The 23,583-nt window shown below is 50.9% G+C and overlaps 1 protein-coding gene across 1 annotated transcript in view; it reads right to left on the bottom strand.

Moving 5' to 3' along the window:
* Positions 1-18,743, bottom strand: part of RSPO4 (R-spondin 4) — a 41,135-nt gene extending 22,392 nt beyond the window's left edge. The window contains exon 1 of the mRNA XM_077156807.1: positions 18,665-18,743. Coding sequence (XP_077012922.1) covers positions 18,665-18,743 — 79 coding nt within the window. The remainder of the gene's footprint in view (positions 1-18,664) is intronic.
* Positions 18,744-23,583: the final 4,840 nt, after the last annotated feature.

The following is a 23,583-nucleotide window of genomic DNA, read 5'->3' on the forward strand; positions in this document are numbered from 1 at the left end:
GGCAAGTGGCTTCACCTCTCTGAACCTCAGTATCCCTGTAAAGTGGGGAAAACCGTAGCAGCCACTCCCTGGGTTGTGAGTATGACATGAGCTCATTCATGCAAAGTGCTCAGCACCACTTACAGCAGATCAATGAGTGCTGCTTTATTACTGGATTCATGAGCCATCCTTGCAAGGCACCCAAGGGGGCCCCCTTTAAGTCCCATTGGCCATGCACATTGTAGCGCTCACTAAATATTCTTTAAATGAATGGATGAGTGATGGCTTAATATCCTCACAAGCTGTTCTTATGTAACAGTCTCGTGGGGAGGCTCACACATGTGCAGAGAAAGCTGATGACATCTGTCCAGCGAAACTCAGAGCCAAGTGAAGGACCCCAGGAGGGCAGCGTGTTGGCCTCAGAGACTAGAGTCATCCGGGACAGCTTTCCAGAGAGGCAGATGTGGCCATAGGAGCAGATCCAGAGGCAGGACTAGTCTGTGTAGGAGGAGGAAGGGTTTTAAGGGAGGTGGGTACAAGATGTCATGTGAGTTGGTGGGGCCGGGTGGTGGTGGGGGGCTTGGCCGCACTCTCAGCAGATAGCAAATCCTGGCTAAGGTGCCAGCATCTGACTCTAAGGGGTTAATGGATAAGCCCCTCAAAATAGAACAATAATAGGCAGACATTCAAAATTGAAAGTTTGAATCTATTGCCTCCAATCCTGCTTCCTGTTCATCTTAGTCAATGGCGACTCCACATCCAGCCTACAACTGGGAGCATCCTCACCTCTCCGCTTCCCTTCGCATCCTCCATCCCATTCCTCAGAAATCCGGTCAGTTCCACCTTTGAAATATGTCCAGAATCCGACCACTTCTCTCCGCCTCTGCTGCTGCCCTCCCTGTCTCTTGTGATTCTTCCAGCACATAAAAGCAAATATGTGGGGATATATGTCTCTACCCCCTTCTGATACACAAATGACAGCACAGCACACAGAAGCGTCAGCACTTTGCTCACTTAATAGATCAACAAATAATCCAGGTGGATTTGCACAATGATGTCCCATTCATTTTTGGTAGTGTGATTCATCTTAGATTTAGTTTTATTGAGGTGAAATTCTCATAACATAAAATTAACTGTTTTAAAGTATATAATGTAGTGACACTTAGCACATTCACCACATTGCAATCACCACCTAGATGAAGTCCCAAAACATTCTTTGTCACCCTAAAGGAAAACCTCATACTTGGGCTTCATTTCTTTTGTTTTTTAAACATGGGCAGGTACCAGGAACCGAACCCAGGTCTCTGGCATGGCAGGGGAGAACTCTGCCACTGAGCCACCGTGGCCCGCCCTCATTCTTTTTTAAAGGTGTCACCAGCTCAGATAGAGAGGCTGCATGATGCATTTGGGTGTTATTATTATTCCCATTTCAGAGAGGAGGAAACTGAGGTTCAGGGTGGTGACTCTGCTCACGTGAGGTCAGCTAGCAGGAGGGGAAGCGGATACTCAGGCCCGAGCAGCGGGACCCCAGAATCTCATGGTTCACTCTCAAGACACGCCACCAGCCTACAGCCGGTGGAACCCTGCTTGCTCTGGTCACAAAGCTAGTGTGGTGGTAGAATGTGGGTTCAAACCCACATCTGCTGGCTTCCTGACCAGTGGTGATTCTCAAATTTAAATCCACATCAGAATCATTGGAAGCTGCTTATTAAAAGTAGAGGCACTGCCACCTAGCAGATCAGGCTGTTTAACACTTACGGGAGGATGCCCAGGTGGCTCGCGGTAGAATGCTGGCCTGCCATGTGGGGGACCTGCCATGCGGCGGCCATGCACTGCCCCCCTCCCTCCCAAAACAAAACAAAACAAGAACCACTGAAAGCGGGCTGGAAACCACTCCATGAAATCAGCCAGGGCTTCCCAAACCGCCCTGTGTACATAGAGCCCCCGGGGGGCTTGCTCAAATGTAGAATCTGATGCGGAAGTTCTGGGGCGAAGCCTGAGGTTCTGCTTGTCTAGCGCTGGTGGTGCAGGTCCCCAGACAACTCCTTAAGAGGGAAGGAAGTCACTGCAGTGATTCATCTTCATTTCACAGTGGGGACAACTAAGGCTCAAAGACCGACAACGTGAAGTGCTGGGGCTAGATTTAAAGTCACAGCCATCGGGTCCCCTAAACTGAGTCCTTCACCCTGGAGAGGGGAAGGGGGGAACATTTGGTGGGGGGATGACCTGACTCTCGCCATTTATAGGAGGGGCAGTTTTCTGAGTGCTCCAAGTTGAGGACAGTCCCCCAGGCTTGGCCTGGCAGGAGGGGGAGGGGCTGGGTTCGCATGTGCCTGAGTAGGTGCAGGGCCCTGGGACAGTGGCACGTGTGTGCTGCAGTGGACACGCGCGCCAAAGGATTCCAGGACCCTGGGGTTGAAGCTGGGAGAAGCCCCGCTCAGCCCCTACCCCGTGCTGCCCCTGCTTGGGCCTCTTCAGGGGAGGCAAAGGACAGGCCAGAGCAGGCTGTGCTTGCCAGGCACCCCTTGCCCCACCAAGCCAAACCTCTGCTTTCCCCATCCCTTAGCAATCCACCCCGGACCTACCCAGAACATTCTGCCCTCCCTAGCCACTCAGGACAAGGAAACACACCTGTGTTCCTGGGGGAAGCCGTGGGGCCGCTGAGCAACCCAGAGAGGCCACCAGCAGCTTTCAGAAAATCAGATTTAAAAAACAGGAGCGTTGGATGGGCCACAGTGGCTCAGCAGGCAGAGTTCTCGCCTGCCATGCCGGAGACGCGGGTTTGATTTCCCGGTGCCCATCCATGCAAAAAAATAAACCAAACCAAAACGGGAGCATTATCAGCTGCAAGCAGCGGAGCCTGAACCACGAGGTGACAAGTATGCCCTCCAGATGGCTTCCACCATCGCCCAGGGCTGAGCCTTCTGTTTTCTGTGATCCCAGCACGGTCACGGAGCTGTCCAAGTGCATCATGTTGACAGGTGTGTGACGTTGTATAAGAAATTGTCTTGCACTTGTCCTATATGCAAAACTATCACGAAATTGCCCAGTTCGTGCAGTTTTTATTTATTTGAAAATAAGGGGGAGAAAAGTTCCTTTTTCTTTTTGTGTTGTGGGGATAGGTGTGCTGTGTGGGTGACCTTGAACAAGTCACTGAACTTCTCTGTGCCTCCGTTCCTTCTTCTGAAATAGCTGTACCTATCTCTTAGAGCTACTTCGAGGAGTGAATGACATCCTGCTCAAAACAGCAGTGCTGGGCACAACTCCCACCCCATCCCCAGGACACACATGCACGCACACTCACGGGCACACAGAATCTCCCTGAGGGACTGTTTTTGGCTTGCCTGTGGTTGTAGCGCAGTACCTGGTAGAGTAAGTACTGGGTATACAGTAGATGCTCAATGAGTACTTGTTGAGTGACTCTTCAAAGCTAAGGGTGGGCTCGGGTTCTGACTCCTTCCATGCTGGCTCCGCCCCACAAGCTGTGTGACCTGGGGTAGGTCTCTTGCTTCTCTGAGCCCACCTTGGTGGCTGTGACATGCCACTGTTAAGAAGGCCAGGCCATCCCAGGGGACAGTAAATGGTAGCCTCAAGCCCTTTTCCTCCCCTGGCAAGTTTACGATTCCTCAGGGTTCTTTATGGTTGTGGATGCCTTACAGGCTCTTTGTGAGGCTGTAAACGCTTCAGCTTTGGCTGAACGGGAGGAAATCTGGAGCAGGCAGGTTCCAGGTAGGACACCCTCCAGCCGGCTGGTCTACACCTGGGGGCCACAGGAGACTTGGGGAGGATGTGAGCGCCAGGATCCGGGGAGGGTGGGGAGAAGCTGCCTAACACCAACCCCACTGAGGAAGGCACCCGGTTTCCCAGCCTGCCTGACCCCCTTTCCTTTCTCTTGCTTAAATCCTGGGAGGGGATTCCCCTGGCCATTCTTTCCCTTTTCGCAGATAACCTCCAAGGACCCTCCCGATCCCACAGGGCCAGGGGCGCCTTGCTAACAGCGGGCAGCATGCGGAGTAGCTGAGAGCACAGTTCTGGAGGCAGTCTCTGTCCAAACCCCAACCTGACTGCTCAGTTTCCCCACCTGTAAAAAGGGGATAATAAGTGGTGTCCTATGTTATCGTGATGGTTCAGTAAGTTGGTGTGTGTGACTCACTCAGAGCAGTGTTTGGCAGAGAGCAGGTGCACGGTAATGGGAGAGCTGCAGACGCTTGTGGGGCTCTTACCTGTGCCACACGGTTCCAATAACCCTGTGAGGTGGGCACCGTTATCCTCATTTTATAGACAAGGAAGCAAAGGCACAGAGAAGGTAAGTAAGCTGCCCAGACTCACACAGCTGGTAAGTGTCAAAATGGACTTTAAAGCCAGGCAGACTTAGTGACTAGTAATTACCATTTCATTCAAGTTTTGGGAGTATCCTAGTCTCCAGAATAGGTCCAACACACACATACTCCTCATCTCATAGAATTAAGCCCCCAGGAAGCTTCTGGGCATGTGATCAGCTCCCAGCAACGAAAAGGCCTGAGGGCAGCAAGAAGTGCCGGGTCTAAACGTCGGGGCTGGCTGAGCCAGTCCGAGTCCAGCCTCAGCACCAGCCGCTCTCAGCCAGCACCCTGGGGACCCCAAGGTTTCCCAGGGCCAACAGAGAGTTGGGAATCCTTGGCTCCCGCAGGTGGGGCAGCCAGGCTGGGCTCAGGCCACACTGGACATGGGAATGAACATCCTCAGGGACCCTATTTTGGGTCCCTCCCCTACCCATGCCCCGACTCCACCCCACCCACCCCCATGCCCTTCAAGCCCTGGTACAAAGGAGGTGCAAGGGAGAGAGCCCAGGAAGCAGACTCTTCAGTCCCTGGGTCTGAGCCCATCTGTCAAGTGGAAGGTGAGACCCAGTGTTCCTAAGGACCCAACAGCCACCCACCCATCCGTTCATCCATCCATCTACTCGGGGATCTTTTTTAAACACCTATTTTGTGCCAGATCCTTTTCTAGATCCTGGAGACATAATGGTGAAAGAAAAGCAGGTCCAAACCTCTGGCTTGCTTTTATTTGATTTTTTTTTAAAACAAAGCTAAAAGACAAGGGGCACACCTATGAAAAACACTTTGAAAGCTACACAAAATAACACTAGGTTGGAAAAGTAAACCCCCCGGGTTGTGTCCTGTTCACCAGTGTCTCCCCACCACAGGCACAGCCCCTTCTCGAATGCTTCGTGCTCTGTAAATGTTTGTTGAATGAATGAATGAATGGGGTTTCTTCAGCTGTACCAGAATTTGTGACTTGGGTAGAAATAAAGACCCCCGATCCACCCCACCTGCCCGACACTCCCCTCCCCATGTTCTAAAGAGAGTGGCTGCGTGAGTCTAACAGTTGGGGCCAGACACCCCTCTAGAACTTCCTGAGGGGGACTGTCTATGTCACCCCCACTTCCCAGTCCATGAAAGCCAACGTCCAGAGAGCGCTCAGTGGCTGCAGCTAGGGCAGGGCAGGTGAGAACCGGGCAGCATGACCCAAGAGCAGCGACGTGGGTGGTGGATGGGGCCAGACCACCAGGCATGTGGGCTCCGGAGGAGGTTGGGCAAGGCTGGGATTTTCCGCAAGCGGGACGGGGCACAGAGGAGGGCCTGCCCTCTTGAAAGCTTCCTTTGGCGCTGAGGGCATCTACCCCCAGCCTCCTCCATAAATGCCCCGTATCGCTTCCGCGTGTCCTTGTCACTGGTTTGAGTGATATCTCCTTGACCTGGACTGTCACAGGCAAGTGAGGGACCTGGGCTTGCACAGGCCTGGAAATTCTACTCCTGTTATTAGCAGGCCTCAGTTTCCCCATCTGTAAAGTGGGGACCGTAATCCTTCTTGGCCAGTTTTAACTCAGTTTGGGGGCTGGAACAGAGAGGAACAGCCAGAGTCCACCTCCCACCTGGGGGTCTCCTTGAGCTCTGGCAGATCCTGGAAGGGGTCAGATGCCTACAGAGCCAGGCTAATGTCTGTTACTGTACTGTAATACCCTGAGGCCCTGTATTACATCACGCAAAACCCATCACAGCCCTTCACATAGCTATAAAGAGAATTGAGGCTCAGAGAGGTTAAGTGGTTGATCCAAAGACTCACAGCAAGGAGCAACAGAAAATGCAAACCAGAACCTCAGCCCCTGGCAGCTGGGGGCCACATCTGCCCCAGCGCCCCGCGGCCCCTCTCTGCAAGGGCAGAGAAATGCCATTTAAAGCCACACCTGTCTCACAGCCCAGCGACCCGCAGAGATGGGCTCCCGGCTTTGCGTGGGACAGACAGGAGGAGGGGGAATCACTCGGTAACATCAGCAGAGACGTTTAGACCGGCATTCCCGGCCGAGAGAGGCGGCTCGGGTTAACCCACAGCCCTCTTTACCCGAAATTGTTGGCAGCACTCCCCACACCTCTGATACAGTCCCCTTTGCGTAGAAACGCATGGGGCAGATTTTCTTCCTTTCTTTCTCTTTTCCCCTTCCCTCCCTTCCTGCCTCCCTCCTTCCTTCCCGTAGGTTGGGGGATTCGGTCAGGGGAGCATGACAATTAGCTAAAGGGACCTCGCCAAAGCAGCCCGCGGCCAGGGGCAGCCCGGCAAAGCAGCGGGACGGCGGGGCATGGCGGCCGCGTGGGGAGGGCTGAGGCCCCGGGAGGGAGGGCGCCCGCCGCCTTCACCCGAGGCTGCCGGGCCGGGGAGGCCCTCGCACCGCCTCTGGTCGCCGTCGGGGCCGGGGCCGGGGGCAGCCGAGCGCACAGCGCCGCGGGGCGCGGGAGAGCTGCAGGGGGAGCTGGCGGAGGCGAGCTCAGCAAGGAGCCGGGTTCTCGTCGTCGGGACCGGGGACAGGGGACCCGAGCGCAGCCTGGGGCGGGGAGGGGCTTCTTTATTCCTGAACACCAGGAAAAGAAAGAGCGGGCAGGTGCGCTCACAGCATCATCAGTAGTGATTTCTAGTCTCCAAAGGACTCCACATAGTTGGCAGATGGGTGCCAGACTAGAAAAAGACATTTTCAATGTCAAAAATCAACAGGGGATTAATATGGAAGTAATACGAGGAAGTCTGCAACTTGACAAGGAAAAGTCGGGAAACCCGACGGAAAAGTGGGCAAAATAAAAATGAATTGCAATGTAAAAACCAAAAGAAAGCGAAAATAAAACTTTAAGAATATGACAAATAAGGATTAAATAAGGTAATATTAGTAAACATTTAACAAATAGGATGATCTTTTAAAACAAAACTAAATGAATAATATAATAATAAATAAACCTTAAAAGCAAAATACAACGTGAAAATAAATAAAAATTAAAAATAAATCTAAAATAACTGAAAAACTAAAATTGAGAAAAATAAAAGCTTAAACATAAAATAAAATTTTAATTAAATAAAAATTTTTTAAAGTGAAATAAATGGTAAATATAAGCAATGAGTAACAATTTAAAAGTAAAAGCAGCAAGCTATGGACTATAGTTAGTGATATTTTAATTTTCTTTAATCAGTTGTAACAAAGGTGCCACACTAAGGCAACATGTCAACAGTAAGGGGGTATATGGGAATGTTGTATTTTTTGCATGACATTTCTGTAAACATACAACTTCTCTAGCTAAAAAGAAAAAACAGTAATTAAAAAAAAAGGAGAAAACATTGTGCTAAGCGGAAGAAACCAGACACAAAGTACTACCTATTGTATGATTCCATTTATATAAAACTTTAAATATAAATAAAACTTATAGAGACAGAATTAGAGTAGTGGTTTTATAGGGCGGGGGAAGGTCAGTGACTGGATTGAGAGGTGACCGCTAAGGGAAATGCGGTTTTTCTTTTCAGAATAGTGAAAATGTTCTAAGATTGCAGTGGTGATGAATGCACAACTCTCATTAAACTAAGTCACTGGTTGCACACTTTGGATTGATTGTATGAGGTGTGAATATATCTCAATAAAATAGCTTTAAAAAAACTCTTTAAAAAAGTAAATCAATAAAAAAAATAAAATAACAAAGCAACAGCTGCGTCTTGCATGACTGAAGCCAGTAACGTGTATGAAGAAGGCGTCCGATTGCTTCCACTGCCCGTCAGGAGAGGGGTAGGAGCAGAGGATGAAGGAAAGGCATGTCGGAAAGCAGCACCCAGCTGAGATCCTCCAGCCTGCTGGGGGTAGAGTAGGACACCAGGCCCCAGCACGGCCTCATCCACAAACAGCCATCCCATCATTCATCTATTTATATTGTGCCAGGACTGCTCACACCAGTTACATCCTGTGACTCTCACCTCCATCCTCTAAGGTCCACTTTCAAAGAGGGGTAAAGAGAGGCTCAGAGAGGGCGGTCACTGTGCCACAATCACACAGCACGTAGGACTATCCTTTCCTCATAAGGGACTACCCTTATGATAGTTAGGCCTGCCAAGGACTCTGAGACAGGAACAGGGGCATCTCTGCCATCAGGCTCTCATGCTCTGGTTTTTGGAAAGAACCAAGCTGTCCTCACACACAATGGTTATCACCATTTATTTTATTTTACTTTTCTTCTGTGCTGGTGAGAGGGAGAGTTAGAGGGGTGCGGTAGGACCTGGCTTCAGCGAAATGCTGCATCGCACCTTGGAGGTGCCGTGGGAGGGGGGGGGATGCTATGAGGTCACTTGCTGCGGGGCAGATGCCTCACCAGGCGCAAAGCGCTGCGGCGGTTCCCAAACTGTACTGCAGAGGTCACAGCAATCGCGGCACTGCCGCTGCGGAGGTGCCCCGCAACTCCTCGCCGCCGGCCTGGGGTAACTGCTGCATGTGCCCCGGCACCCTCCAGCCCCTACTCCCCATTATGCATGCTTCCACCCAAGGCTCCCAAACAGCCCTCCGCAGTGGGTGCGGTTGGGGGTGTGGGACATTTGTCCCCAGGGGAGCCCAAACAGGGGGAAAGGGCTGCCCGGAGGAAGAGTTTGACTCGGGTGTTGGGATGGCTTGGGGTGGTGACAACGGCCCAGGCTAACCGGGAAGCGGTGAGGTTTGGTTCCCATCCTCTGCCGTCCTCAGGCAGCGCCCAACCCCACCCCACCCCCTGATGCTCCCTACTTGCTCTCAATGCAAGTGAAGCCTCCTGTGTATTGGGGTCGCACCAGAGGACGCTGAAAGAGGGCAGGGTCAGTGAGGCATCACCATTTATTGACCACCTACTGTCTGCTGGGAGGGTTACATGCATTTTTTTTTCCCTGTGCATGGACCAGGAATTGAACCGGGGTCTCCTGCCTGGCAGGCAAGCATTCTAACTCTGAACCACCCATGCATATTCTTTTTGATCTTCATAGAATGTATCATATTTGCTATATGGTCATAACCATATATGATGCACCCATCATAATCATAATCATAACCATCATAATCATATGATGCACCCAGGCTATTATTGCTCCCATTTAACTGAGAGACCGTGATATATTTTGGCCCAAACATGTAAGCAGCGGAGCTGGAAGCTAAGAGCGAGCCTGTCACAGCCCAAACCTCACACTCCCTGCCTGGCATCAAACACTCCTGAGGGTCACTGACTGAATACTTCCTATGTTCCACGAAGTTGTTGCCCTAGCCTTCAAGTCCCCTTGTACAAAGGAGTAAACTGAGGCACATAAGGGTGAGATGATTCGCCCAAGGTCACTCAGCCAGCGAGTGGGAGAGCAGGAATGCGGGCCGGGCCGGGCTCACCCGCCGAGGCCTCGTGCCAGCCTGCCGGCCCCCTACCACCCATCTGGGACTTGCTAGAGCCAGCTGTGCCCATTTGCCAACAGGAGCTCCGACTCTCCAGGGCAGTTATGACATTCCTCTGCGTACTTCCGCCCCTGCAGATGTGGGCACCACAGCCAGGCTCCAGGGAAAGTGGAGGCTTCTGGCGAAAGGAAGTAGGTTTCCCTGTGTGGTCTGGGTCTCCCAGGCTAGGGGATGCCTTTCTTCTGAGCTGGTGAAACTGAACCCGTCCACCCTCTGCAGTGCGTCGGCGATGGCTGTTCAGGGCTAAGAAAGGAGGCTCCAGCCCACGGAGACCTGGCGGCCCATCCCAACCCCTCCCTGACCCGGCTGTGTGCTCTCAGCTCTGAGCCAGGAGGCGGCATCCGCAGAATGAGAGGGAGGATTCTAGGATCGGACCACAGCATGTGGATGAGTTGGGAGAAGACCTGGCATGGTGGCTCTGGATCCAAGCTTTGGAATCAATGGCCTGCGTTTAAATCCTGGCTTTGACAAACTGACTTTGCTAAGTTACTGGATTGGCACATATGAAATTGCTACTGTTGGACAGTTCTGATTTAGGAAAATGGCAATTTCACATGCTCCAATTAATGCTTCTCTCTCAATTCAGTTTCCTCCTCTGTAAAATGTGGATTGTAAAAGCCCCCTCATGGGGTTGCTGTGAGAATTAAATAAGGCTGAGCAGCAACTGAGCTCAGTGGTTAGAACTTGGGCTTTGGGGCCAGCCAGGATTTTAGCCATGGCTGTGTGGCTTTGGGCAGATTACTTAACCTCTCTGTGGTGCAGCTTTCTCATCTGTATAATGGGGATAACAACAATACCCACTGCTTAATCAGTTCATATGTACAAAGTATTCAGAACAATGCCTAATATTGTTAATTAAAATAAAATAATACAGCTAACATTTGGTAAATGTCCATCTATAAAACCAATCAAAAAGAGATTTTCTTAAACCTCTGATGCCAGTGAAAGTTAAGTGTTTTTAAGGAAAAATATATATGGTTTTAGGAACATGTATGTAAGCAAATCTATAGAAAACAAGTATGTATACACATATATAATAACAGGTGGGATCAGAAATCAAATATGTCCCTCTAAATGATGATAGGTTAGGAAAGACCACATACATACATCCACCCAGCAATAAGAATAGTCTGACGCAGTGTGGAGCCAATTTTTCTATCCTTGCCATGAAATATGTTAAAATAAAAATAAAGGTGTCCGGAATGCCCCAGACAAGCAAACCCTAAGCAAACCGGATCTTGGGCTCCTTGTGCCGAGATCGCCGAGGGCTGGGCGTGCGGTGAGGTGTGTCCACCGTGCCCGGGGCTCTGTGGGAAGGACCAGCCTGGGGACCATGGAGGCTCAGTGCCTGGCCCCAGGCCTCAGCCAGGTCCTGCTCACGGAAGCACAAGGCCAAGCCGCAGGGCGACAGGACCAGCTCCGCATGGCCCGGGAAACTCCACGGGCCCTTAGGAGACCCCTGGCCCTCAGCCAGCTGCTGATTATTAGTCAACCTCTGCAGACAGCTTTCTGTGTGTGAAAGCCCTTTTGATTCCATCCTCTCATTTGACCTCCATCCAGCCCCGGCAGAAAAGGCAAAGCAGATCGAGCATTCCTGAGTTACAAGGGGTGAAACTGAGGCTCTGAGCCAGGGCTGTCTTCTTCTCAACTCTGGTCTTTCCTGCACCCTCACTTCTACCCCAGCTGGGTGACTTCGGCCAAGGTGCTGCCCCACCCCAAGCCTCCCCCTCACTTTCTTTCAAATGCAATTTCATAGAAATAGATTCACCTATCATATAATTATCCAAAATAAACAATCAATGGTTCACAGTATCATCATATCGTTGTGCATTCATCATCACAAGTGACTTTCGGACATTTTCATTACTCCATAAACAATTAAAATAAGAATAAAAGTAAAGGTAAAAAAGAACACCCAAAACATTCCATGCCCCCTATCCCCCTTTCTTCCCCTTATTATTTATTTATTGTCTTTATTTTCTCACTCATCTGTCCATACACTGGATAACGGGAGTATTAGCCACAAGGTTTTCACAATCACACAGTCACACCTTAAAAGCTCTATAGTTATACATCTTCAAGAATCAAGGCTACTGGATGACAGCTCAACAGTTTCAGGCACTTCTCTCTAGCTTCTCCAATGCACCAAAAACTGAAAAGGGACATCTATATACTGCACAAGAATAACCACTGGAATGACCTCATGACTCTATCTGAAATCTCTCAGCCACTGAAACATTATGTTGTTCCATTTCTCTTCCCCCTTTTGGTTAAGAAGCCTTCCTCAATTCCACGATGCCAGGGCCAGTCATACCTCCATTTTAAAAAAACATCTGTCAAAGGTCTCGATCGCTCCTTTCAGACCCAACCTTTCATGACGTTATAAGCCTTCTCCACAACTCCAAAAAGAAAACGAAAGTTGAAATGGTCTGCAAACTATAATATGCAGTACAAACAAGAGAGGGATTAATGGCAGCATTCAAGGCTTTTCTGGGGAAGTCCACAGAAGGCAGCATTTTCTCCTGCAACTTTCAGTCTCAGGCAGACCCCAAGGTACATGCATATTTGCTGTGTGACCTTGGACAAGCCAGTTCCCCTCTCTGAACCAGCTTTCCTCTTCTGTAAGGGGTAGGATGGGAAGTTACCAAATCCAGCAGGCAGGCTGGGAGAGGATCAGCCTGAATGGAACCCAGTGCAGCTGGTTCCTCCCTGGCTGCTTGGAAGGATACAGAAAGAGATTCAGGGTCACGATAGGTCCTTCCACCTCCCAGGGGTTAAAATCCACACCTTTACGAAGGCTTGAGGCTGCCAGATTCAGGGTGACCAGAAACATACATCTGAACTAAGCACCTGCAAAAATGTGTCTGGAGAAGTTGCCATTTATTGAATTGGAGCCATTTGGTGTCGGCAGGAGTTCTGGAAGCAACTCCCAGGGTTCACATCCCAGCTCTGCTACCTGCTTGCCATGTCACCCACTGGGCCTCAATCTCCTCATCCGTAATATAGGGTCCTCACAGAACCCACTCCCACACGTGCTGTGAGGGTCACCTTAGAACAGGCCTGCAAAGGGTGGAGCACAAAGGACCAGCTCAACTGATGCAGCAGTCTCCACCCTTTTCTGGCCAGTGGTAAAATACATTTTATACCATCACCCAGGACACACTCACCCACACTCACAGGTACACACACACACTCATTCATACCCTCACACCCACCCACCCACATACTTGCACATGCATCTGCCTGCACACTCATTCGTACATACACTCATGAATATGTACCCAGAACACATTTCTTGAAATAATAATTAAACTTAACCCCTGCGATGCCCTTGGATTATTTTCTTTTCTTAAAAGGAGATTGGCAAATGATAACCCACAGGCCAACTCTGGCTCACAGATTTGTTTTTTACAAGCTGTGAGGTAAGAATAGTTTTTATATTTTTAAAGGATTTTTTAAACAAACAAACAAACGAAGGATTTACAGTACAGACCGTATGTGCCCCACAACCCCTAAAATATTTACTATCTGGAGTTTGCAGAAAATGTGTGATGACCCCATTCCATTTTATCCTAGTCTATACTGTTCCATTTCATTCAAAACTGCTGGCTGCACTTACTAAATTGATTTCCCTGACCCATGAATCGGTTGCGAACTTAGTTTTGAAAAACTTTGCATTGATTTGAGTTTCAGCTCTTTTCACTAGAAGGAAGGACTGGGTAAATGACGGAGGACGGACAGACAAGAGGAGGCAGGACGGCACAATGAATAACGCCACCTTATCCATGTGACCCCTGGGCCACAGGTGTCCCCTCTTTGAGTCTCAGATCCTCAGCTGACCCTGGAACCACCACCGACGTGCCCTTCCAGGGTGTCAAGGACAAGCAGGGTCCTGTCCGTGCTGCTTGGACCGTCCCTGTCCCTTCAAGGAGGGACTGGCCCAGAGCAGGGGCACAGCAATTTCTCTTCAGGATGGTGGGGACAGGCGTGGGGTGCCTGAGGCCCTCCATGGCTGGACTCTGGCTCTGTCTGCAATCGGACCTCCACTGCCCGCCACCGCCAGGCAGCCCCTTGACTCCTCCCACCTCTCCGGACCCTCCCCTCCTTCTGCTGCGTCTCTGACCCCCAGCCTGCAGCCACCTCTGCCTGACAAATCCTATCCCTGCCCCCACCCCATGAGGATCCTCTCAGATGCCTCAGCGTTGGTCTTTTGCCCAAAGAATTTATTTCTCTTTCTAGGTTCTGAGGAGCACAAGCTTTGGAGGCTCCCAAACTCTGGGTCACATCCTGGCTGGGCCACTATGAACTCCCGGGTGGGTCACTGCCCTTGCTGGGCCTTGGTGCCCTTGTCCGGAGAATGGGTGACACGCAGCAACTCAGCACGGATTCCCAGCCCCGTAGGCAGAGCTCTGGGCATCCGGCTGCCCTTGCTAAGTGGCTACAAGGCCCCCCTTTGGTGTCTGGGCAGGGTGGTTTGTGGCTTCGGTCCACAAAGGAAGGTGGCCTCCCCCAAGAGCCCGCACTCAAGTGTGGCCTCAGAACTCGCTGCAGAGGGAAAGGAGTGTGAACAGAACTCCTTTATTGTCCACCTACTATGTGTCAAGTACTCAGCTTTCCTCTTCTCCATGAGCCTCTATTTTAACGAGAAACATGACGCCGTCCCCTCAGGCCTCCAGGCCCAGCTATCACCCCTTACCTGGCTCTTCAGGGACTCAGTTTCCCCTTCAGAACTGCCTCTGACTTGTTATTTTAACCTAGTTTCACCTGGATGCCCATGTTTAGGGGGACATGCCTTGTTCTGTGCCCAGCCATAGCCCCGACCTAGAGACAAGACACCCAAGCCCCTAACCATCTTTGCATGGCCTTGCCTGGGCCCCAGCTTCTCTATGCGGGCATGGGGGGTATGCCGCACGGGGCTTTGCAGTCTACAAAGAATTATGCTCATTCCACACACCAGGCCTCGAAAGTGGGCACCGGCACCCTTATTTTACAGTCAAAGGAACAGGAGCCCAGAGAGGGCAGGAGGTTAGCCTGAGGCCACACAGCAAGAAAGAGACAGAGGTGATGCTCACCCGGTGTGAACTTCCCCACCCCAAGCTCCACAAGTCCAGGGAGTTTCCCACTCTCCATGAAATGGAAAGGGGGAAGGGATGAGTCTTTATGAGGCACCTACTGTGTATCTTTGGGCACCTTCCGTCAAACCACCCAGAGAGGTGGGTACAATTGTTCCCATTTCACAGATGTGGAAACCACAGCTCAGTGAAGGCAGGTGGCCAAGGCCAAGGCTCGGAATTTGAACTCGGGGCTACCTGAGTTTCAGAGCTCCTCCCTCTGCCCCTTGTTGCCTCAGGTCTAGAAAGATTTAAAAGCACCAGGAGAAGCCAGCTTCTCCAGAACATCAACTAGTACCATCCCCCTATCCCATATTATTGACAGCCCCTTCCAAATAGCCCAAATGCCCTTAAAGAGTAGGAGAAAGGGCAAAGCGATGGTGGAGCTATATAGAGAGTATCCGGCTTAACAAATGAGTATGTTTGCTGAATCATTACATTGATATTTATTTTAGCCTCCAGTACCTTAGAGCAGCTAGAAATAAAAACTTGAAATTGTGGAACTGTAACCCATACCAAACTCTGAAAGCTGTTAACTAACTAATCGTTGCGACGTACTTTGAAATTTATTGCTGTCGTGTATATGTTATTTTTCACAATAAATAAATGAAATAAAAGCACCAGGAGAATGTGGGGGACCCCTGCTTCCATCAGGCCCCCTCTCCGCCGGGCCTTGGATGTGTGGGGAAGTCGGTCACTGCACGGCTTCTCTGCGTTGCCTAGCGAGCCTCCAGATCCTGGCGTGGTGGGTGCAGACCAGGCCCCCTCACCCTGCCCGGCCTTCCCTCCACCAGGGTACCCCAAGCATGCTGCAAGAGAAACGTCCCCATCTGGTTCTGATTCCTTTACACTTAAATAATCAAAATGTCCTTTTGTAAGAGACACTTGAAATTCTTGAATCTTTCACAAGCCTCTTCTTTCACTCTTTCTTGTCTTAGAAACAGAAAAGTTGGGTCTCATCAAAAAAAAAAAAAGAGCGATGGCAGAGCCTGAGGAAGCATGGGTCTGCAGGGACCGGGCCTGGGGGTGACAGCACAGACCGGGCAGCCAGCAGGTCATTTCTCCAACCACACAGATGAGGTTGGAGGCTGAGAACAAGGACTGGGGAGGAGCGGGCAGAGGTCCACTCACCTCGGCCTGCCCATGGCACCCACCACTGGGCCTGGCACAGAAAAAGTGAACAAGTGAATGAACGAATGAATGAGTTCCTGCATCCAGGTGCATCCAGGATACATTCTCCTGCCAAAGTTAGTCCAGAATGTCAAAGCTGGTAGGTCCCTTGTGGTTCTCGCGCGGAATTTTCCAAGCAGGATTTCCAAGTACCGCATGAAAAATGATCACGGATGTGGAACAAGTTTGAGAAAATTCAGTCTATCTCCACCTCTTCACGATGCATATAAGCACAATAAAGGCTCTGATAAGTCCTGCAGTCAAGAAATCAACTTAACCCAGCATTTTCTAAACCTATTTGGCAGGACTCCTATGAATACTTTGCAGAAAATACTATAGGAAAGATTGGTCTAATACCCCAACCTCAGTGCCAAAAGGGAAGCAGAGGCGATAGCTGGTGGAGGAGGCAGACCCACTCATCAAAGGGGACAGAGCATTGAGTGGGTTGGGAATAGGATGGACAGCTAAGGCTGGGATCCCCTAGCTCCAGGCACTGCACAAACAAATCAATGGAATCACAGGCCTCCCTCTGAAAATGCTGGGTATGTGTGTGTCCCAGGGGTAGGAGATCAGCTAGTGGGGAGAAGGTGCCTGAGAGCCCCTTACCAAACTGAAGCAGTGTGAGGAGCAACCATTTCCCCAACCTTCTCATTGAGCTCCTGGGAAGGTGGTGGTGAGCTGGGGATGGGAGAGGCATTAGAGTTTCCTTTGTCTTTCTTAGATGTTTTTTGAAGCTGGGGGGTCTTTTTAGGACTAAGGAGAATCTTAAAGATTTTCTAAACCAGTTCCTCTTCGTATGGGGAAACTGAGGCCCTGAGAAGGGAAGAGCAACTCAGCTAAGGAGACATCTTCTCTGTATCAGACAGATGGGGGTTTAAGGCCTGTTTTGCTACTCACTCGCTATGCAACCCTGAACAAGTCAATTCCCCTCTCTAAACCTCTGCTTTTTCATCCACAAAAGTGGGAAAATGAGCATCCTCCTTCCAGCTAGGCTATAATGAGCAGCCAAGGATATGGTAGACAGGAAATGAGAATGATTAATACTTGCAAATGCTCACTAGGAAGCTGGTGTTCTGCTAAGCATTTACACACACACTAATTCATTTAGTCCCAACCACAGCCTTCCCAACACTTGGATACTTAAAATTACTATTCCCATTTTAAAGATGAGTCAATGAGGGGAATTTAAAAAATTTTTGTTGTTGTTTTTTTAGAGGTGCAATAGACCTTGCAGATTTTCTAAAGGATACTCAGATGGGTAAACTGAGGCTTGAAGGGGCAAAGTGACTTCCCCAAAGTCACTCAGCTAGCTGGTAACTGGGGAAGCTGGATTGAAACCAGGCAGGCTGGCTCCAGAGCTATGCTCTCTCCCACTACGCAAAGGCCATTCACAGAGGGGCATCCCACAGGGGGCCCAAACCCCCAAGCTCACCCGAAGCCCACTTGCTTCCTTTGGTCCCTCTGTTTAATCACCAGGGCTTAAAGCTCTGGGGCCACAGTCCCTCGCCTCCTGACCCAATCCCAGCTCCCACTCCTCCCACAGGCCTCTCTCTGTTTCCCGCTTCACTCCCAGGAATGGTTTTGTCCAGGTAGGGATTTTGACTCAAATGGACTACAAGTTCCCGAGGGTAGGTCCTCCCCCCTCTCTCCCGTCTAGCCTTGCTCAGGCCCAACACCACAGCTGGAAGGAAAGAAGGCACCGATCTTGCATTCACCTGCTGTATAACTTCAGCAAAGTTCCTTAACCTCTCTGAGCCTTGGGGCCTTGACTTGGTAAAATCGGGATGAACCCTGTGTCCAGAGGACGCGTGGGGATTCACAAGGTCGTGTGTGGGCACCCTTGGCCCAGTGGCAGGCATCTGACTGCTGAGTCGCAGTCTGCAAACCCAGACGGACACGAGACCTCTTGAGGACACGGACTCACAGAGAGGGGCTGTAGCACGGGACCCCAAGATGAAAGTCCAAGAGACCCCTGGCTTTGTGTGCCAGCCACATTTATAATCTGAACTTTAGTTCATCTACCCAGTGGCCCGAGGAGGTCAAGATGGAAAACGGAGGCATTCAGAGAAGTTGGACATTTCCCAAGGTCTTCCCCAGAGTAAATGAACATGGACTCATTTCTTGCTGGCTTATCCAGAAGGGCAGCCCACTGGGGATCAGTACCTTCTCCGAGGTCAGACTATGCGCCAGGGCTGGTGATGGGGCCGGGACCTGGGCATCTGGACTCCCAGCCTAGGGTTCTTTATGTCACTTCCTGGCTCACCATGGATGCTAGGGATGGCTTCTAAGCCATAACCTCTGTGCCCTAGTCCTGTGCTCTCCCGCCTGGTAGTTGAGACTTCTTGAGTCTGCAGGGAGCCACCCTCCCTCCTCCGGGCAATGCTGCTAGTATGGGGGTGGGCAATGCCGCTAGTGGGGGTGGGCAGAGTCCTGCCAGCTCCTTCCCTCCTTGGAGAGGCTCCTTAGTTCAGCTTGCTCAATGGCTCTAACTGGGTGCCCTGGGATCTCAGTCTGCCCATCAGCAAAATGGAACTATCACCGCATCTGGAAGAGTCAGAAGTCCATAGTGGGGGGCACCTGGCACATACCCCAAGGACCCTGCCCCTGGCCCACCCCGCGTAGCCTCCCCTGTCCACCTTGTCCCGGCCGCCCCTCGTACCTTGCTTCTTCCTTCGGTTCAGGGCGAGCATGCCCACAGCATGCGCAACCAGCAGCAGCAGGCAGAGTGGCGCCCGCATCTGGGCAGTCTGGTCCGGACAGGCGCGGGAGCTCCCGGCACCCAGGCGGCGCCCGCGGGGGCTCCCTGGGCGGCCCGACGGCCCGGCGGCGACCCGCAGGCGGCGCGGCGCGGAGGCTGCTCCGGGCGCGTCGGGAGCATTCGCGGGGCGCGGCCTCGGTCCGGCCGCCAGAGACCCGCAGTCAGCCCGGGGGCCCGCGGCCAGTTCGAGTGAGGGCGTTGGCGGAGCTTGGGCACTGCCCCAGCGGGGAGGAGCCGGCGGGCGGGGGCGCCCAATTAACCCACTCGGGGCCGGCGCGCCGCGCCCCGCGGGGGGTCGTCCTCGCCGGGGTTCAGGCTGTGCCCGAGCTTGTGTCGTGCCCGCCCCTGCGCACTGCCCTAGTCACCCACCCACCGCCGGCCAGCCAGACGCAGGTACACGCGTGCCTATGCGCGCGCGCTCACACACACACACACACACACACACACAGGTACAGGCACACAGACACACAAACTCTCCACCCTCAACCCTGCACCCCCGGTGTTCTCTCTCCCCTTTCTCTGTGTGTCTGCGCTCTGGACGCAGGAGAAATTCCTGTTTGTGTCTTTGGGTCTGCCTCCCCTTCCCATAATCTGCTTCTCCCCCAGACCCCAGTCTGTTGTCTATTGCTGCCTTATTTCTCTATTGGCAGTTGTTCTCCTTCAGGCTCACTCCTCTCCTCTCTGTCTTCCGTTTCTCCCATTGCCCCCACCTCTCCCCTCTCTTCCTGCAGGGTGGGGCATGAGCTCCTGGCTCCCCAGGACCCGGCCCTCTCTTCCTCTCGACTCTGGCTCTTTCACTAGAATCCTGGGCCCCTTCTGGCCGCTGACCCAGAATGTTTCCTGGGCAGTCTGGGGGGAGCCCCTGATCTTGACTCAAAATAACCAATTTCCCGGCACCTCATAAATTCACTTGTTATGGGGCTGGGGACCTGGACTGTGTTTCCTCTGACCTTATCACCGGGCTGGGAGCAGCTGGTTCGATTTTAACCTTTTCAGAGCCAAATTCCTCTTCCCGCCAAGCAGCATGCTCCGGCCTCCTGTCCCCTACCCACAGTCATTTTGGAGGCCCCTGTGCTGGGCGTTGTGCTAAGCACTCACACATAATCCCATCTTCAAAACACTCCGTGAGGTCCTATTCTTATTAGCTCCACTTTACAGGAGAGGAAGGGAAAGTTCAGAGAGGTCCAGTGACTTGCCTAAGGCCACGCAGCAGGTCAAAGGTCTGCCTAGGTCTAGCGTCTACCCTCTTAGCCAACACACAGAAGGGAAGGAGCCTTGGAGACCCAGAGGGAACTTAGCCCTGACACTCTCTGGCTGAACAATTGTCCTTTCTTTTCCCTATCCATGTGGCTTGACCCAAATGGAAAGGCAGGTAAGTACTAGTATGTCCTTCTCCGGCCCCTTCTCCCCAGTCTTAGAGAGTCCCCAGGAGCAATAGGGGTGTTTGAAGGCACGTCACTGGGAGAGAAATGCAGGCAGAGTGGGGCAGCCAAAGATTCAATCACAGTCTAGCCGTTCCTTTTGTTCTGTGAACTTGGGCCAGTCAGAACCAGCCCTTCCAAGCCTCTCCATCTCACATTTGGGAACACACAGGCCCTGGGTCTGGGTGTACCTAATTTAGGCAGAGGACAGAGCTGGTATAGTCATCCAGGCACCCAGCATGGTCTGTTCCACCACGGCCTACAAAGCCCTCTTGTTCTGAGCTCTCAAGTCTTGGTCCTCCCCCGACCCTACCCCTTGCCCTCTAACCCCTGAAGTTTCGACTCCTTGCAAAATTTCACAAACACCTCCAGGCCTCTCACACCTCTGTGCTTTCCTGTTCTGAGGCCTCTCCCTGGAATGCCTGCCTACCTTCCATCCCCCTTCTCCCCACACTCACCCAGGACCCAGCCTAGGCATACCCCTCATCCTTGCAGCCTTCCTTGATCCCAAACTCAGCTTCAGTGTCTCCTCTGGGCTCCACAACCACTTATCACAACCCCCATCACACCAGGCAGTAGCAATAGATGTGTCTGTCCCTCTCTCCAAACTGAACGCTTTGAACCCAGAGACAGGATCACTAAAGCCTAGCAGCTGACCTGACTCAGAGCAGTGTTCAGCATGTTTGTAAAATGAATGAATGAATGAATGAATGATCCAGATGCAGAAACTCCTAGCCTGGACCTAGGATGCAGGTCGTTGGAGAAATCAGGTGAACCCAGAGGATGAAGCCTCAGGAAGTTGGGAGGTCAGCCTCTACCCACCTAGCCCCAGTCCTGCGGTTTCCAAACTTCAAAGAGGGGCTGCCCCCATGTGGGTGGAGCAGCCCACATTGCAAATTAGCCTCAAGCCTCCCCCACCCCCCCACCTCTGCTCCAGCTACCCAGGCCCATCCCTGTTCCTCGGATTCCTCAGTCACATGCCCTCTGCAGGGCCTTTAGCCGTTTCCTCCACCTGGAAACCCCTCCCGGGATATCCTCAGGGTCTGGCTCTGTTTGAGGTTGCCTCCTTAGAGAGACCCTTCCTGATCACCCCAGATAAAACAGAACACCCTTCCCCTTTACCCCGCGTCCTGTTTTAGTCTCCTATGTAAGACCAAGCCCCAGTTGGCCGGTTGTTCATGAGTGTAACTCGCTTGTCGTCCATGAGTTCCACAAGGGATCACCTATTTTGCCCAGGTGTGCCTGCCACATAAAGTGCTTGATGGTTGTTGGCGGAATGAAAAAAGAATAAGGAAATGAATGAATGAATAAGCACTTATTCACCCCTTGATTACTGTGGGACCTTGAGTACCTCCTTCTCCCATGGCCTCAGTTTCCCCTTTTGTTGAATTCACAGGTGGGATTTGGTGTTCTCTGAGAGCCCCTCCAGTCCTTCCAGAATCTAATATTTCCAGTGTCCTACAAGCCAGAACTCAGACACCCATCCCACCCTGGGATGCTCAGAGCATCTCGGGTTCTCTGCTGCTGTGTGGGGAGGGGGGCTCTCTGGGTATCCCAGGCTGCCATCAAATTACCCCCTCCCCCCAAATAGGCCCCAGGGAGACTGGGGCCGGGGTGTGCATACCAGGCCTGTCAGGCCAGGAGCTGCTGGACATTCTCAGAAATGCATGACAGCAGGTTTAATGGCTGCAGTACATTAAGCTCATAGCATGTGCTCCTGATCAACAAATCTTTTTCTTCCATGCAGTGAGTTGGGCCTCAGGTTCCTTCCAGCTTGGGTGTGGTCATATTCAGTGCGTGACTTAAAGGTCACTGTGGAAGGAGCGGGGCATGGAGGGCCACCTGTAGGAGGGGCAGCGTCCTTCCACCCACAGCCCATTGGCCAGGACTCGGTCACATGACCACTTCTACCTGCAGGGGAGGCTGGAAGGTGTAGTCTAGCCATGTGCTCAAGAGGAAAGTCAAAAGGGTTTTGTGAACATCTGGCCAGTCTGCCATATTGGGCCACCCTCTGTTTTGCTCTGGTGGTGGAACAGCTCTCCTTCCTGCGTCTGCTCTGGCTTCCTGAGGCACTTCTCCCTAAACACCCAGATGACCTGGATTTTACTTCTAGGTGAAGCCCAATCTCCTCCTCAGAGTTACAAGGACAGTGTCTATGAGGGTGACCAACTGTCTTGGTTTGCCAGGGATTGAGGGGTTCCCTGTGATGCAGTTTCATCACATGCATAGCTTCAAAACATGTAACCGTACCATCATCCCAACGCTCCCTCAGACTATCCCTTTTTAGCCACACCCGCCCCCTTCCCCTCCATCCCTAACTCCTAGCAACCACTAATCTGTTCTCCACTTCCATAATTATGTTCTTGCATGGGCATTATATGGTGGAATCATACAGTATATATCTTTTTGAGAATGGCCTTTTTTTCACTCAACATCCTTTTCTTGAGATTCATCCAGGTTGTTCTCTGTATCAATCATTCGTTGCTTTTTACTGTTGAGTGGTATTCCCTGGTGAAGATGAACTATAGTTTATTGGAGGACATTTAGGAAGTTTCCAGTTTAGGATAAGAATAAAGTATAAAGCTGTCATAGACATTCAGGTACATGTCTCTATATATACTCTTGCGTGAGATGCCTGTGCACATCTTTTTTTCAATTTTTAATTGGATTGTTTTTTATTGTTGAGTTTTAAGAGGTTTTTTTAAATTCTAGATAGAAGTCTTTTATCACATGTATGATCCACAAATATTTTCTCCTAGTCTGTAATTTCTTTTCATCCTTTTGCTGAGCAAAGGTTTTAAAATTTTGGTGAGGTCTAACATCAGTTTTTCCTTTCATGGATTGTGCTTTTGGTGTCAAGTCTAAGAACTCTTTACCTAATCCTAGATCTCAAATATCTCCTCCTGTTTTCTTTTCTAGAAATTCATAGCTTTATGTTTTATATTTAAGTTCATGATCAATTTTGAATTAAATTTTTGTGTAAGGTGTGAAGTTTAGGTGAAGGTTCGTTTTTTTTTTGCCTATGAATGTCCAGTTGTCCCACCACCATTTGTTGAAAAGGCTTCCATTGATTTGCTTTTGCTCCTTTGTCAATAATCAGTTGGCTGTATTTTTGTGGGTTTATTTTTAGGCTTTCTATTCTGTTCCACGGACTATGTGCCTATCCCTTTGCCAATACCACACTATCTTCATTGCTGTAGCTATATAGTAAATTTCTCCCAACTTATTTTATATCAAAATTGTTTTAGCTGTTATAGTTCTTTTGCCTTTCCATAAATTTTAGAATAATCTTGTCTATATCTACAAAAGAATCTTACTGGGATTTTGATCAGGATTGCATTAAATGTGTTTATCAATTTGGAGAGAAGTAACACCTTTACTATATTGAATCTTTCTATC

This window comes from Tamandua tetradactyla, chromosome 1 (genome assembly GCF_023851605.1).
Source record: "Tamandua tetradactyla isolate mTamTet1 chromosome 1, mTamTet1.pri, whole genome shotgun sequence".
Classification (NCBI taxonomy): Eukaryota; Metazoa; Chordata; class Mammalia; order Pilosa; family Myrmecophagidae; genus Tamandua; species Tamandua tetradactyla.